Here is a 14,844-nt window from a genome sequence, read left to right on the forward strand (position 1 = left end):
TCTAAAAATCCTCCTGCTACTAAACACTTCAAAATGCTGGATAAAATCTGAAAAAAAAAACTGAGTTAATAAATTTCATTTAAACTTTATTAACAGGCTGTATTTTCCAGAGAAGTTTTATGTTTATAAAACTGGGCAGATAGTATGGAGTTCCCAGGAATAGCTTTTCTACACTCAGTTTCCCTACGGCGAACATCTTATACTCATGCACTACATGTGTTACAACTGATGAACCACTATTGAATGGATTATTCTTAACTGAAGCCCATAGTTTAACCTTGGTGTTATATAGGTCAAACGGGTTTTGACAAATGTTTAATGACATGTGTCCAGCAATACAGTATCATACAGAATAGTCTCATAGATGTGAAATTCCCTTCTGCTCCACCCAGCAGCCACTGATCTTTTTGTTGCTGCTACTGTTTTCCTTTTTCTGGAAAGTCATATGGTTGCAATCATAAAGTATGTAGACTTTTCAGACTGATATCTTTTAGTAAGCAAATATTCTTTTAAATGTATAGCTGAGCTTGCAAGAAAGTAAGAGAAAATAAAATTTCTAGGAGTCAAAAATAAAGAGAAATTTGAAAAACAACAGTAAGGAGGAAGTGACACTTTGGCCTGCTCTATGTGTGTCTTACTGTGTCCCAACTGATTTTTAGAAATAGAGGCAGGAAATATATTACAAGGAAAGCAAAATGTTTTAATGAAAAGGTAATATTCTCATTCTTAAAACCAAATTCCTCCCTGTTTAGCTTCAACATTCAACATACTTTCAATTTAACAAACATTAATTAAGCATCTACAGGCAAGGGGCTTGCTAAGTGCTTTGCACGAAATAAACCTATACATGATAAAAAGGGGCACAGGATATTTGCACACACTTTGGAAAGGCAAGACAGCAAATGTCACACAGGAAATAAGAATAAATGCTACAAAAGTACAGAGAAAGGAAGGATCCTTCAATTTATTAAGAAGCTCTTTTTAGAGCTTCCATTTAGGTGGAAAATGTCATCTTTTGAACCCACCCAGAAAAAAGCTTGATTCATGTATCAACTATTAAACTCATTTGTTCTAAAAAGATACATCTTAAAAATTAACATAACTATACTTTTGCTGGCTGGGATAAATACTGTAGTAACTGCTATGTAAATCATGAAATAATGCCTATTCAATTTTGAGGGATTATATGAAATACTTTAATGATTTTTTTTAACATGATTTGCTTTACAATCATATTTTATGTTTACACTCCCTAATTTCTTTGAATCAAATTAATATTAACCAGCATACCACACATAATCTTGTTTAAATGCATCCTCATGAATTCCTGGCTTTAGAACTTCTGAAACAAAAAGAGCCTTATTTCTCCTGTTACAGGACTCTCAAAGCAGTATTTTAATGGCATGTATATGAATTCAAACAAATAAAATGTTTACTGTACCAAAATGTGAATTGAGTCCTTTTTGTTATTTTCAGATTAATATAAGTATTTCCAGAAGAATAAAAATTATGACTACTAAGCTATGGAAATAGATGGAAAACAGTGGAAACAGTGTCAGACTTTATTTTTTTGGGCTCCAAAATCACTGCAGATGCTGACTGCAGCCATGAAATTAAAAGACGCTTACTCCTTGGAAGGAAAGTTATGACCAACCTAGATAGTATATTAAAAAGCAGAGACATTACTTTGCCAACAAAGGTCCGTCTAGTCAAGGCTATGGTTTTTCCTGTGGTCATGTATGGATGTGATAGTTGGACTGTGAAGAAAGCTGATCGCCGAAGAATTGATGCTTTTGAACTGTGGTGTTGGAGAAGACTCTTGAGAGTCCCTTGTACCGCAAGGAGATCCAACCAGTTCATTCTAAAGGAGATCAATCCTAGGTGTTCATTGGAAGGACTGATGCTAAAGCTGAAACTGCAATACTTTGGCCACCTCACGTGACGAGTTGACTCACTGGAAAAGACTCTGATGCTGGGAAAGGTTGGAGGCGGGAGGAGAAGGGGACGACAGAGAATGAGACAGCTGGATGGCATCACCGACTCTGTGGACATGAGTTTGAGTGAACTCCGGGAGTTGGTGATGGACAGGGAGGCCTGGTGTGCTGTGATTCATGGGGTCGCAGAGAGTCGGACACGACTGAGCGACTGAACTGAACTGAACTGAACTGAAGCTATGTGAATATTAGGATTACTTAAGTTATTAAATCAGACAATATTTTTCTTTCTTTTTGAAGGCAAATGTATGTGACAATAAACAGGGAGTAGCAAGAATTCTGCTGCTACAGAGGATAGTAGTGAGAAAGAATGGACATGAACTGAAATAATGCGAATGCTTCAGAATCTGACCCATAACACTTGCTGCTACGAGACTCAGAATATGAGTCTGAGGGGACAGCATGGTCTTCTTTTTAAAATTATCTTAAAAACTGGAATTCAGAAAAATTTACACAGAGTATGACAAGAAATGAACTCTTAACAGTTCTACATGCTCTCTGGCTGTATTAAACTTATTCATGTGGGAATTGTCTAGATTCATATAAACGCAAATTTAAACTGCTACTCACAGAACTCTCAACTGTATCAGAATCGTTATCTTCCACAAAATACATTCCACATTTACCTGCAGAAAATAATTGGCTGTGAGTTTAAAAATGTCTGTGCACTACTATCTTATATAGTTAAAAGCACCTCTGGAGTCAGTTGGACCGAATTTGAATCCCATAACCCAGAAGGAGTTCTTAATACTCAGTAAGTATTTTTGAACAGCATCCATGAGATCCTGGGCAAGCTGCCTAACCCCACTGACCTTTAGTTTCCTTATAAAAAGAATGGGGTAGGGAGAAGACTCTATTTCATAGGGTTACTGTGGGAATTATATAGAATATATGTAAAATGTTTATTAACTGTGTCTGGTGCTTAGTGCTAAAAATTGTTGGCTGCTTATTATTACCAGTATTTTTCTTAGGTTACTAGTGTATTACTTTTATTTTATACACATTAACTGAATTCAAGTTATAAACTAAATTTCCTAGCAAAAGGGGAATCCTTAATTATTTTGATGACTTAAACGCTCAAATGGCAACCCACTCCAGTGTTCTTGCCTGGAGAATCCCAGGGACAGGGGAGCCTGGTGGGCTGCCGTCTATGGGGTCGCACAGAGTTGGACACGACTGAAGCGACTTAGCAGTAGCAGCAGCAAACACTCAATAGGGCAAACAAGTAAAGTGTTAGTCGCTCAGTCATGTTCGACTCTTTGCGACCCCATGGGTTGTAGCCCGTCAAGCTTCTCTGTCCATGGAATTCTCCAGGCAAGAATACTGGAGTGGGTAGCCATTCCCTTCTCTAGAGGATCTTCCCGATCCAGGGATTGAACCCGCATCTCCTGCATTGCAGGCAGATTCTTTAGTGTCTGAGCCCTGATGGAGCCATCCCCCAAATTTTCCTACTTGATAGGCTGTTGTTAATGCACATCCCTACATCACATATCCAAATGGTGAGAACTTCCTGGAGCCCTGCACTGGATGCTGGTCACCCTGAGCCCTGGCGTGGCCAGCTCAGAGAAGGGCACCATCTCCATCCTATTGACTGTGGGGCTCAGCCCTGGCAAGCTTGAAACTCTGCAGGCTTTGAGGCTATACAGCTTTAGCCTACTGCAGTGACTCTCTAATTTGAGGGTGTGTCAGAATCATTGCAGGGTGTATAAAAATGTAGATGTCTGGGCCCCATCCACAGAGTTTCAGATTCAGTGGCTCTGGGCAGGGGCCTGAGCATTCGTTTTTCTTAGAAGTTCCCATGTGATCTGGATGCCCCTGATTTGAGAACAATTGGCCCACAGCATACAAATCAGTTCTTTAAGGGAATAGAGACTATGTGGTTTAACGCTATTCCTTCATGTCTTGAGGAAAAAATTTCTCACTAAATGAAACTGTCCACGGATCAATAGTCTTGGCCTTTCTCTCAGAAGTACAATGAAGAATATAAATTAAGAATAATCTCAAGGTGGATATATTTCATGTGTATAGGGATATCCGTTAAAATAGTAGGCATATAAACATACTAATGATTCTTTACTTTAGAATTAAAAATTGATACATAATAAAAGAAACAAATTTAAAAATGTATACTCATGAAGAAAGTTAACTTTATAAAAATTAAAATGCCGTTTATATGCTTTTCAGAAAATAAGACTGTCATTTCTTCACATTCATGAGTCACATGCATTATAGACAATGTTAAGGCAAAATAACCGATACAATATTAGAGAAAGTTTATCTCATTTAATGGCAGTCTGTCAAAACAATGTTTTGAACTATCTAAGAATAAAATAGGCACAGTGAATATGTATAAAAATCTTCAAAATGTAACTTACCTAATAACAATTCACCAGCTGTCTCTCTAGATGGGGCAACACTGATACATCTTCGATTGACTCTGTCAAAACATATTTAATATTACTATGATTAAATGTTTTGAACAGTTTCAGACAGTAAAAGCTTTATTTTATCTAGTAGAAGATTTCAGCAGAGCAGACAAGAGTTTCAAAAGCACAGAATGTCTTGTTAGAGTCCACATGAAAATATTATCTCATTTCTGACATTATAATAGCAGAGGAAATAACGGAAACTTTTAGAAAAGGTGAGTAATCCCTATACCCTATGCAGAATACAAGGACTCAGTTATTTAAAAGAGACTTCAATATTTTCTATTTTCTAGTACATAAGCAAACATTGGTTCATGCCTCTGAACACAAACACAGGAAAGAAACGGAGTGTTCTAGGAGAAGAGGGGGATTCAGAGTCAGAAAAGTTCTTCTATTCTTTCAGTTCAGTTCAGTTCAGTCGCTCAGTCGTGTCCGACTCTCCGCGACCCCATGAATCACAGCACTCCAGGCTTCCCTGTCCATCACCAACTCCCGGAGTTCACTCAAACTCATGTCCACAGAGTCGGTGATGCCATCCAGCCATCTCATTCTCTGATGTCCCCTTCTCCTCCCGCCCCCAATCCTTCCCACCATCAGAGTCTTTTCCAGTGAGTCAACTCATCGCATGAGGTGGTCAAAGTATTGCAGTTTCAGCTTTAGCATCAGTCCTTCCAATGAACACCCAGGACTGATCTCCTTTAGAATGGACTGGTTGGATCTCCTTGCAGTCCAAGGGACTCTCTTAGGTGTGACTTATCTTCCTCACATATCAGAGGAGGACTGAAGTCCATTGAAAACTCCCTATCAAAACTGTCTGTTCTCTTAGGATTTTGGCCATTCAACTTTGTCTTCTCTTGAGCCATGTTCAGGTCTTTTCCCAAACCATTGCATTATCTAAAATAAACATCACATAAGCACTGCAACACACTATTAAAGTCTTTAGCACATTCAACAAAAGAGAAGATGTCTTATGGATTCAAATTTACCTTATAGACTCACTTGCAGCTTTGTCTTTTACAGTAGAAGAAAAAGAAGAATGAGTTTTGTCTTCAAATAGGTAAGAGAGTGGTGGTTTGACCACATCTGTTGAGGAAAAGAGATTATATCATCTTTGTGTAATGACCACAGTTATCTGCTATTTATATGTTGAGTCAAGAAGTCACTATTACCTTCTGATTTCTGTCGATCCCGAAGTAGGTACTTATTTGGTATAGTTAAGTAACATCTCTGTAAACGTCTTCTCTCTCGATTTGGCCCTTCTGTTGGATCCAACTGCCATGAAGTTGGATAATAGATGGGGTCATACCAGACTGCTCTACAGGTAGAAACAAAAGGTTTAAGTGGCAATTTGAAGTACTTATAACTTAAAAAAACTATGTAAAAATTTAATAAGTAAGTCAAAACTGATCCACTCAATTGAAAAATCCCAACTATTTATATAACTAGACAGGGATATGCATACACATGGCTTTCCAGGTGGCTCAGTGGTAAAGAATCTGCCTGCCAACGCAGAAGACTCAGGTGATGCAAGTTCAATCCCTGGGTCAGGAAGATGCCGTGGAGGAGGAAATGGCAACCCACTCCAGTATTCTTGCCTGGAGAATCCCATGGACAGAGGAGCCTGGAAGGCTGCAGTCCATGGGGTTGCAAAGAGTTGGACACAACTGAGCAACCGAGCACAAACACACTGCATACACACAGTACAAAAGAATAACAACAAAAAAAGTATCCCTCTGCTCTGGAGTCCAGTCTCCTTGCCTCAAGGCAAGCTCTTCTACTAGTTTCTTGTACCTATTAAATTTTTAAAAAGATACAGCATGACTACTATATATGCTTTGTGATATATTAGACTTAGTATGGTCAACTAAAGGAAAAAAATAAATTTCCAAATAAATTTTTTTCATTTTCCGTTTTGCCTATTACATAATGTAACAAACAAAAGTATTCATTTTTGTAGTAATTACATTTCTAAAAATGTTTTTAAATAAATTAACATTTGAAATGAAAGGAAATAGTTTTTAGAAATAGATAAGAGAAGTAAATTACCCTTAATCACACTACCCCAAACATACCAAACATACCAAAATATTGTTAGTGATTTTCATTTTTTAAAATTACAGTTATAACTCATGTACACACATATTTTCTTATATACACATTCCTATATCCTGCCTTCTTTATTATTACCATTTTAAATGGCTAATATTATAGTGAATGAAAAGATCATACTATATTTCTTACTATTGTTATAAACTTAGTTGTTTCCAATTCATTCACTAACATAAATAATGCAGAGATGAAAATCTTTATGTTTATTGATTTTGCATATTTTGAATATTTTCCTTAGGACAGAATCACTAAAATAAATAACTGGAACTAGAAATAAATTGTTTATAGGGTTCCTGATATATTATGTCAAAGTATACAATACCACCAGAGAAGGCAATGGCAAGCCACTCCAGTACTCTTGCCTAGAAAATCCCATGGATGGAGGAGCCTGGTAGGCTGCAAGTCCATGGGATCGCTATGAGTCGGACACAACTGAGCGACTTCACTTTCACTTTTCACTTTCACACATTGGGGAAGGAAATGGCAACCCAATCCAGTGTTCTTGCCTGGAGAATCCCAGGGACAGGGGAGCCTGGTAGGCTGCCGTCTATGGGGTCACAAAGAGTCGGACACGACTGAAGTGACTTAGCAGCAGCAGCATACAATGCCACCAAACCTCTGATCAAGAGCTAAGATACATTCTTCCTACTGTGGAGATGAGTTCCTAAAACAACTTTTTATTTTAACATAAAAGGTAAAATATAGTATCTAAAGATTTAAAAAAACTAAATTAGCCTCTAGCAATATTCAATTTTTCCCATCTGCTTATTAATTCTACTTGTGTTATGTGAAGAATATATTCATGTCTTTTGCTCAAACTTTTGGAATTTTAATTTTAATTTTCAAACTTTTATGAAATTTTAAAATAACAAAAATACTAACTTTGAAATACATGCTGAAAATAAATTTTGATGTTCTGTTGTGGCTATGCTTGTTAAATACACTGGAAAAAAATTAAATTTCAAAGCCATTCATTTCTTCTCTACAGTTTCTTCAATTGTGTTTGATCTTAGGGAGTTATCTATCAGAGCTGATAAACACTCTATTTCCTCCTGCTTTGTAAACTTTTTGAGTTTAATTCATTCATTTACCTGGAATTCGCTTTAGTATACAGCTCTTCAAAGTCATAATACTAATCAGTCATGTTACCCAAACTCAGAGAATAATATGTTAATTTCCTCTTTTCACTATTTGTGATGCATCTTTTCAACTATGTTACTCAAGTCCTAACTAGAAAAAGATCCATTTCCCAACTGTCTTGTTTCAGTGATTTCCCTATTCTTTTGCAAAGACCATATTTTAAAATGAAAGCCAATAAACAGATATTACTCTCTGGAAGAGCTAATGTCTCTCTCTCTCGTTATTTTCCCCCCCCCTAAGAATTAAAAAATTCTCATAGGCATATTCTTTAAGAGGAAATAAATTACAAATGATTAAACAAAAATATTTAAGCTAATGAGTATTATGAATCTTTATTCTAGAGTGAAAATAACATCAATATAAAACATTCATGCAAGACCACTGAAAGTCCTCCCATGTTGCCCACCTGTCATGTGTCAGTTGTTGAATAAGCTCCTGCCAGTGTCTGCTGGCACTCAGATCCACTTTGTACATTCCTCTGATGTGCTGAATCACCTTTTTTCTCTCAATTCCTTGGGAAAGAGACACTGCCTGGGTGATATCTGCAGCTACTTTAGATATATCCTTTGATTTTGAATCCAAACGCTGAAAGAGACTAAACAGACAAGAAGCCTGTAAGTTAAGCATATGTACAGGAACATTAAATGTATATCAAAACATGGTACATTAAAACTAAAAGCATATGCAAAATATAATGGGGGTCCTAAAAGACACAACTTTTAGCACACGTGAAATCCTACCTTTGCTGATTATTATTAACTGTTTTCTGCCAGCTGGCCTTATTCACACCTTCTTCAGTTTCATATTTCCTTTGTTCCTAAAAGATTTAGATAATAATATACTGTATAAAACTTAGTTAACAAAGGAAAAAATATTGTCTCCTGGAGACCAGAATACTAAAATAGATCAGCTACTTAAATAATGTTCTAATTCCCCTTTGTTTCCACACAATTAGGGTCACAGAAATTAGGGTGGAATAGTTAACTAGGGCTGCCAAACCCAATGGGTTTGCATAGGGGCTTGCTTAGTTTGCTTTTTCACTAAAGAACTGAGAACTTGAGGCTGATGATTCAACTTGCTTGTCACTATTAAAACCTTTTTCTCCCCTGAAAGCTAGTGTTAATGAATACAGAAGACCACAGAGAATAAATTGCTCCTTAAAATAAGACTATTTGTTTTCTCATATTAAAAAAGCAATATAAAGTATAAAAAAATTATCATTTGAAATTCACCATCAGTGGTACTCTATAATAAAAAAAAAATCTCTCGATCATTCTTTAGTTACAGTCAATGGGATCTCCTAAGAAAACTGTTTCTTATGGTTTCACTGACTCACCTCTTTGATCACTCTAATAAGGTCTGATTCTGTTGATGCACTGGGAGGGATGCACTTATGACCACATAATTTTAAAGCATTCATAAGCAGTTCTGCTGTGTCTAGTTCTTCTTCAGTCAATTCATCTTTGTGATTATGTATCAACTCTGACAAATACAAAACTAATTTGGCCCCATGCTTTAAAAAAAAAAAAAGCAACAATTTTTTTAATTAAAAAACATTTTAAGTCATAAAGAATTTTTATTTCTTACATTTAAATTCTTTAACAGTAAATTAAATTTTATTGCTGCATTTATTTGGCTGGATCTGGTTTAAATAAATCAGCTAAAAAGACATTTTGGGGACAACTGAAGAAATTCTCAAATGATTATGCACTGAGTATATGATGACATTAGCTGCTGCTGCTGCTGCTAAGTCACTTCAGTCGTGTCCGACTCTGTGTGACCCCATATATGCTAATTTTGTTAGGTATAATAATGTTGTTATGGTGACATAAAAAAGTCTTTTGAAAAAATGTCATTATTTATATAATTTAAAATACCTCAGAAAAAAATTATGATAAATATGATAAAAATACTAAGAATAGTTAGACCTATGGGATGGTCATATGGTATTCATTAAGTATTCACTAGTCTCTAGTTTTCTTAGTATGTTTGAAAATTTTTATTGTTAAAGGTAAAAAAATGGAAGAAAAAGAAGAAAAAAAGGAAGAAAGGAGGAATAGAAGTAATAAAGGAAAGAAGGAAAAAATCAAGCACACAAGCTTTTGGAGAAAGAATTTTAGAGAGGGTTTGCTAAAGGAATACAGAAAATAAGCTTGGGAGGAAGGAAAATAATTCTTAGTTCTTCTCCTAGAAATACTGAACTAGAAGGGAAACTTTCCTTTAAACCTTAAGGTAAGAGTCTCTTTAATTTCTGCTTGGGAAAATAAACACTGGAGAAAACACCAGAACAAAAAAGTATCTTTGGATCCATTTGTAAGCATTCACAATTCCCAGGGGAGAGCAAAAGGCAAAAACCTCTAAAACCAATTGAGATGTCAGCGTTCAGTATGTGAATATTTGGGAGAAGGGTTGGTTTAGGTCAGTCTTTTATGAATAGGCCCTAAAGACAAAGTGAAAATGTTACTTAAGAAAATGAAAATGGTCCTTCCCAGTGTAAAACTAAACCAAACTTTGATTCACGATTCCTTAAGTGGCTCTTTTTTTGTTTTCTTAGCACACATGCATACTTTTATTATCTATGCTGAGATTCCAAAAGACACGGCTACCATTTTTGCTTTAGACGATCATTTGACTTTGGAAACATGTGAAATTTCATTTTTAGATAAGCTTTGTTTATACCAATTTTATGGCTTCCCTGGCAGCTCAGACGGTAAAGATCTGCCTGCAATGTGGGAGACTGGGGTTCAATCCCTGTGTTGGGAAGATCCCCTGGAGAACAGAATGGCAACCCACTCCAGTGTTCTTGGCTGAAGAATTCAATAGACAGAGGAGCCTGGTGATCTACAGTCCATGGGGTCACAAAGATTTGGACATGACTGAGTGACTGATATGCACACACATGCCAGTTTTAGTGCTTTTTATTTATTGTGTAGATCAAAGCTTTTTTCCGTTACGTGGCTCTTTCATGCCAGAGATATTACACCTGATTGTTAAGTGTACACTATATATTACTTAGACATAACTTTGCCAACAAGTTAAACATGCGTAATTCTATTTTTTAACTATTTGCATTCATACAAATATCACTGTATTTGGCTTTATGATATTTTAAACTGTGAATAGTCAACAAATGGATTTGGAAACTATTACATTTTAGGTGATATTTAAATTCACATGCTGAATCACATCATGCCGTTTCCCAAAAGCATAAGATGAACATATGCAATGATGAAAATAGCAAAGCTCATTTTAATGCAACATTTTAAATTACTCAGGAGACAGCTGTTACCTGACCAAAAGAGAAAAATGAACAGATGCTCTGCAAGTAAAAGGCCTAAAGAGTTGGCAAATAAAGAGGAATGGTAAATGACTAGAATATTTTCATATGTGCGTCTTAAAGGTAATAATCTTGATAGAACTCTAAAAATATTTCAGTTTAGTATTTGGTGACATTTTAAAATCATCTTGAAAAACTATCAGAAATGTTTTTTTTCATCCTGAATGTCCAAAGAAACATGATTTTCCTAGACACTGAAGCTGTTTCTAATAGCTCATTTTAACATCTTCTGATCAATCATTTATTGACTGTAGTTTCTGGGACTAGAAAAGTTGTTTTTGGAGACACGCACACATAGAAATCTTATTTCCTGCTCTCAGGAAACTGATTTAAGGAACTGAATTTAAACACAAATTCTTAGAAAATAATAAAATGTGTAAAAATAAAATTTTTGATGAAGTTTCAAGAAGGAAGAGTTCTGAGTGGACTAAAACAAGGAAGGAAGGCTTTGAAGGTGGTACCATATGAGGTGGGTGCATGGCTAAATGGACACAACAGGCATACAGACAGACAAAGGGGAGGAGAGAGAGTGTTGCGTGCTGCGGGGCAACATGAAAAAAGCAGCTTATCAGAAGGACTACAAGGGATGTGAAGATGCTATGAGAAAAAAGATGAGGAGCCACAGACTGGCTGGAGAATTAACCAGATTCAATAGAAGAGAAGCTTGGAGCTTTAAAAATCAGGCAGAGTATAGATGGAATAGAGCTTGTAGGCAGTTATAAAAAAGGCATAAGAAGAGCTCTCTATACTGCTGCGGAACCACTGCAGGATATATTGTTAGCTGGAGAAAGTACAGTGAGAAGGATGTATATGGTTACCTTTTTTCATATAAAGAAGTGAGAGAGAAAACATACGTACGCCCATGTGTGTGTGTGTGTCACAAATTTGCTTATATCTCCAAAACAAATAAAAACCAAATAAGGATGGTAAGCTACAGGGAAAGGGAAAGAATGAGGGAAGGCTATAGAGATAAAAACTAGAAACTCTTCAACTGTGCTGTATGTCACAATTTTGATTTTGAAACCAGGTTGACATTTTACAGATGGCTCAGATGGTAAAGAATCTGCCTGCACTGTGAGAGATCTGGGTTTGATCCCTGGGTTGGGATGATGCCCTGGAAAAGGGAACGGCAACCCACTCTAGTATTCCTGCCTGGAAAATCTCATGGACAGAAGAGCCTGGTGGGCTACAGTCCATGTGGTTGCAATGAGTTTGACACGACTGAGCGACTAACACTTTCACACATTTATTAGCTTTGCCCACTAAAAACGCTGAGAAGAAATGACAACCCAATAGAAATGAACAGACCTAGTCCTTAGATTTGTAGTTTCTAAATACTATTATTTCATTAAAAGGAAACAGGGGCTTCTTGGGGAAAATTTTTGGTTGCAGGTCTAGGGAAGAAAATGTACAAGATGAGCCTGGGACATTCTTTGCTCCAGAATGGAAGGAAGTTAATAAAGCTGTGCTGTGCTCAGTCGCTCAGTCATGTCCAACTCTTTGAGACCCCATGTACTGTAGCCTGCCAGGCTTCTCTGTCCAAGCAATTTTCCAGACAAGAATACTGCAGTGGGTTGCCATTTCCTACTCTAGGGGATCTTCCTGACTGAGGGATCAAACCTGCATCTCCTGCATCACCTGCACTGGCAGGTGGATTCTTTACTACTGTGCCACCTGGGAAGCCTCGAGTTAATCATATTAACTTGTTAAAATTAAAAAGGCCACGTTAAAAGTATACAACAACTTGAATCTACGGAAGTGTTCATCTGAACCTGAAAGAGAAAAATAACTGCAAAGATTTGAAACTACTTATAAAATTTATAAAACAGTACCTGAGTTCATGACAACACCTCAAACATAAATTCTAAAAAGAAACCGATGAAAGACACAAGCATTTATCTTGCCTTTCCTACAGAGACTATATTTAGGGTAGCCAAACTGCTACTAAGGGAATATTCTTCCCTATAGAGGAATCAGAGCTAACAGATGATGGTGGAATGAGAAACAAAGAGAAGTCACTATTTTGCAACTCCTAATGAAAATACTCTGATGCTGGGAGGGATTGGGGGCGGGAGGAGAAGGGGACGACAGAAAATGAGATGGCTGGATGGCATCACTGACTCTATGGACATGAGTTTGAGTGAACTCTGGGAGTTGGTGATGGACAGGGAGGCCTGGCGTGCTGTGGTTCATGGGGTCGCAAAGAGTCGGACACGACTGAGCGACTGAACTGAACTGAACTGAAATGAATGAAAAAGTGGATCTTGGCAACTATCATTAATGGTTACTAAAATAATTAAAGACTGAGGGTGAACTTTATAATGGATGAATCAGGCTGCTACCATCTCAAAAAAGTAGAGCAACCAGATGTTTTCTGGCTCTTGCCATGATGTAACGGAAAATGAAGTATTTTTTTAAAAAACAAAATAGGAAATAAAAAACTGGAATCTAGTCAAGCCTCTAGATCTAGAACCAAAAGGATACAACTAAACAAATCCAGAATGTGGGAGAGTCTATAGAACAAATGACTCAGTTTCATCAACAAATAATGACATTAAAAAAAAAAGACTGGGGACAGTAATTACAAGGATTAAAAAGATGTGGCACACATCAAACAAATATTGTGTGGGCCTTGTTCAGATACAGAATCAAGAGAACTATCTAAAAAATTAAAAGAAAATTGGGAAAATTTAAACATTGGGTATTAGATGATAATAAGTAAGTGAAGAGCTGACTCACTGGAAAAGACTCTGATGTTGGAAAGATGGAGGGCAGGAGGAGAGGGTGACAGAGGATGAGATGGTTGGATGGCATCACCAGCTCAATGGACATGAATTGGAGCAGACTCTGGGAGATAGTGGAGGATAGGGGAGTCTGGTGTAGTGCAGTCCACGGGGTCGCAAAGAGTTGCGCACAACTTAGCGACTGAACAAGAAGAAGAAGAAGGAATTATTGTTACTATCATAGACAGTGATAAGTTAAAATAAAAGTCCTATCAGCAGAGAGCTGGACTGAAGTATTTACAGGTAAAATAATCTGACACCTGACTTTATTTCAAAGAACTACAAAGAAAAATTAAAGTCAGGTTATGGTCATGTGGGGTTCTTTTTTTGATTTCTTACAACTTTTAAATTTATTTGAATGTTGCCATAATAAATCTTCCATCTGAACCACTAGGGTTTTGCTAGTGGAATCTGGGTCGGGAAGATCCCCTGGAGAAGGAAACGGCTACTCACTCCAATATTCTTGCCTGGAAAAACCCCATGGATAGAGGAGCCTGGCAGGCTATAGTCCTTGGATTCCACAGAGCCAGACACAACTGAAACAATTTAGCAGGAAGGGTAGTAAATCTTAAAAAAATTACCAGATAGAGTAATTTGGTCTTGAGGTGGAGAGGAGGCTATTGTAGTGATCCAAGCATTAGGGGTGAAAGCCTAAACTGGGGGGTGGGGGATGGGCAGAATATAGGGAAAGACAGGACTAAATAAATGACTGGTCTTGGTGATACAATGGATTCGAGAGAGGACAAAGTCAACCACAGCTGCAATGTTTCAAGATGAAAGCAGTAAGGACACCACCAACAGAAATGGAAAAGTGGAGAAGTGAAGCTTGTAGAAGAGAACTGGAAACATCATGGTTGGATTCAGAGGGATGGCAGCTTTGCTGAGAAAAAAGCAACGAACGAACAGCTCTTTGAATTCACCACAGAAGGAAACTGTGGGCTAGACACGCTTCTGCCTTGGCAAAGGGACGACAACGCCCTTAGTGCACTGGAATCTTAATACTGGACAGTACTGAAGAGCACCTAAAACATCACTTCAAAACTATAACCTTTTGG

At 37.1% G+C, this 14,844-nt stretch overlaps 1 protein-coding gene across 1 annotated transcript in view; it reads right to left on the reverse strand.

Moving 5' to 3' along the window:
* LYST (lysosomal trafficking regulator) overlaps positions 1–14,844 on the reverse strand; it is a 179,699-nt gene that overhangs the window by 47,883 nt on the left and 116,972 nt on the right. Inside the window, exons 33-39 of the mRNA XM_055425763.2 lie at positions 9,006–9,182; positions 8,410–8,486; positions 8,076–8,264; positions 5,590–5,735; positions 5,407–5,503; positions 4,370–4,431; positions 2,565–2,620 (exon numbers count right to left, since the gene is read on the reverse strand). Coding sequence (XP_055281738.2) covers positions 2,565–2,620; positions 4,370–4,431; positions 5,407–5,503; positions 5,590–5,735; positions 8,076–8,264; positions 8,410–8,486; positions 9,006–9,182 — 804 coding nt within the window. The remainder of the gene's footprint in view (positions 1–2,564; positions 2,621–4,369; positions 4,432–5,406; positions 5,504–5,589; positions 5,736–8,075; positions 8,265–8,409; positions 8,487–9,005; positions 9,183–14,844) is intronic.

This window comes from Moschus berezovskii, chromosome 12 (assembly GCF_049115385.1).
Source record: "Moschus berezovskii isolate FMDL1 chromosome 12, NW_MosBer_1.0, whole genome shotgun sequence".
Taxonomy (NCBI): Eukaryota; Metazoa; Chordata; class Mammalia; order Artiodactyla; family Moschidae; genus Moschus; species Moschus berezovskii.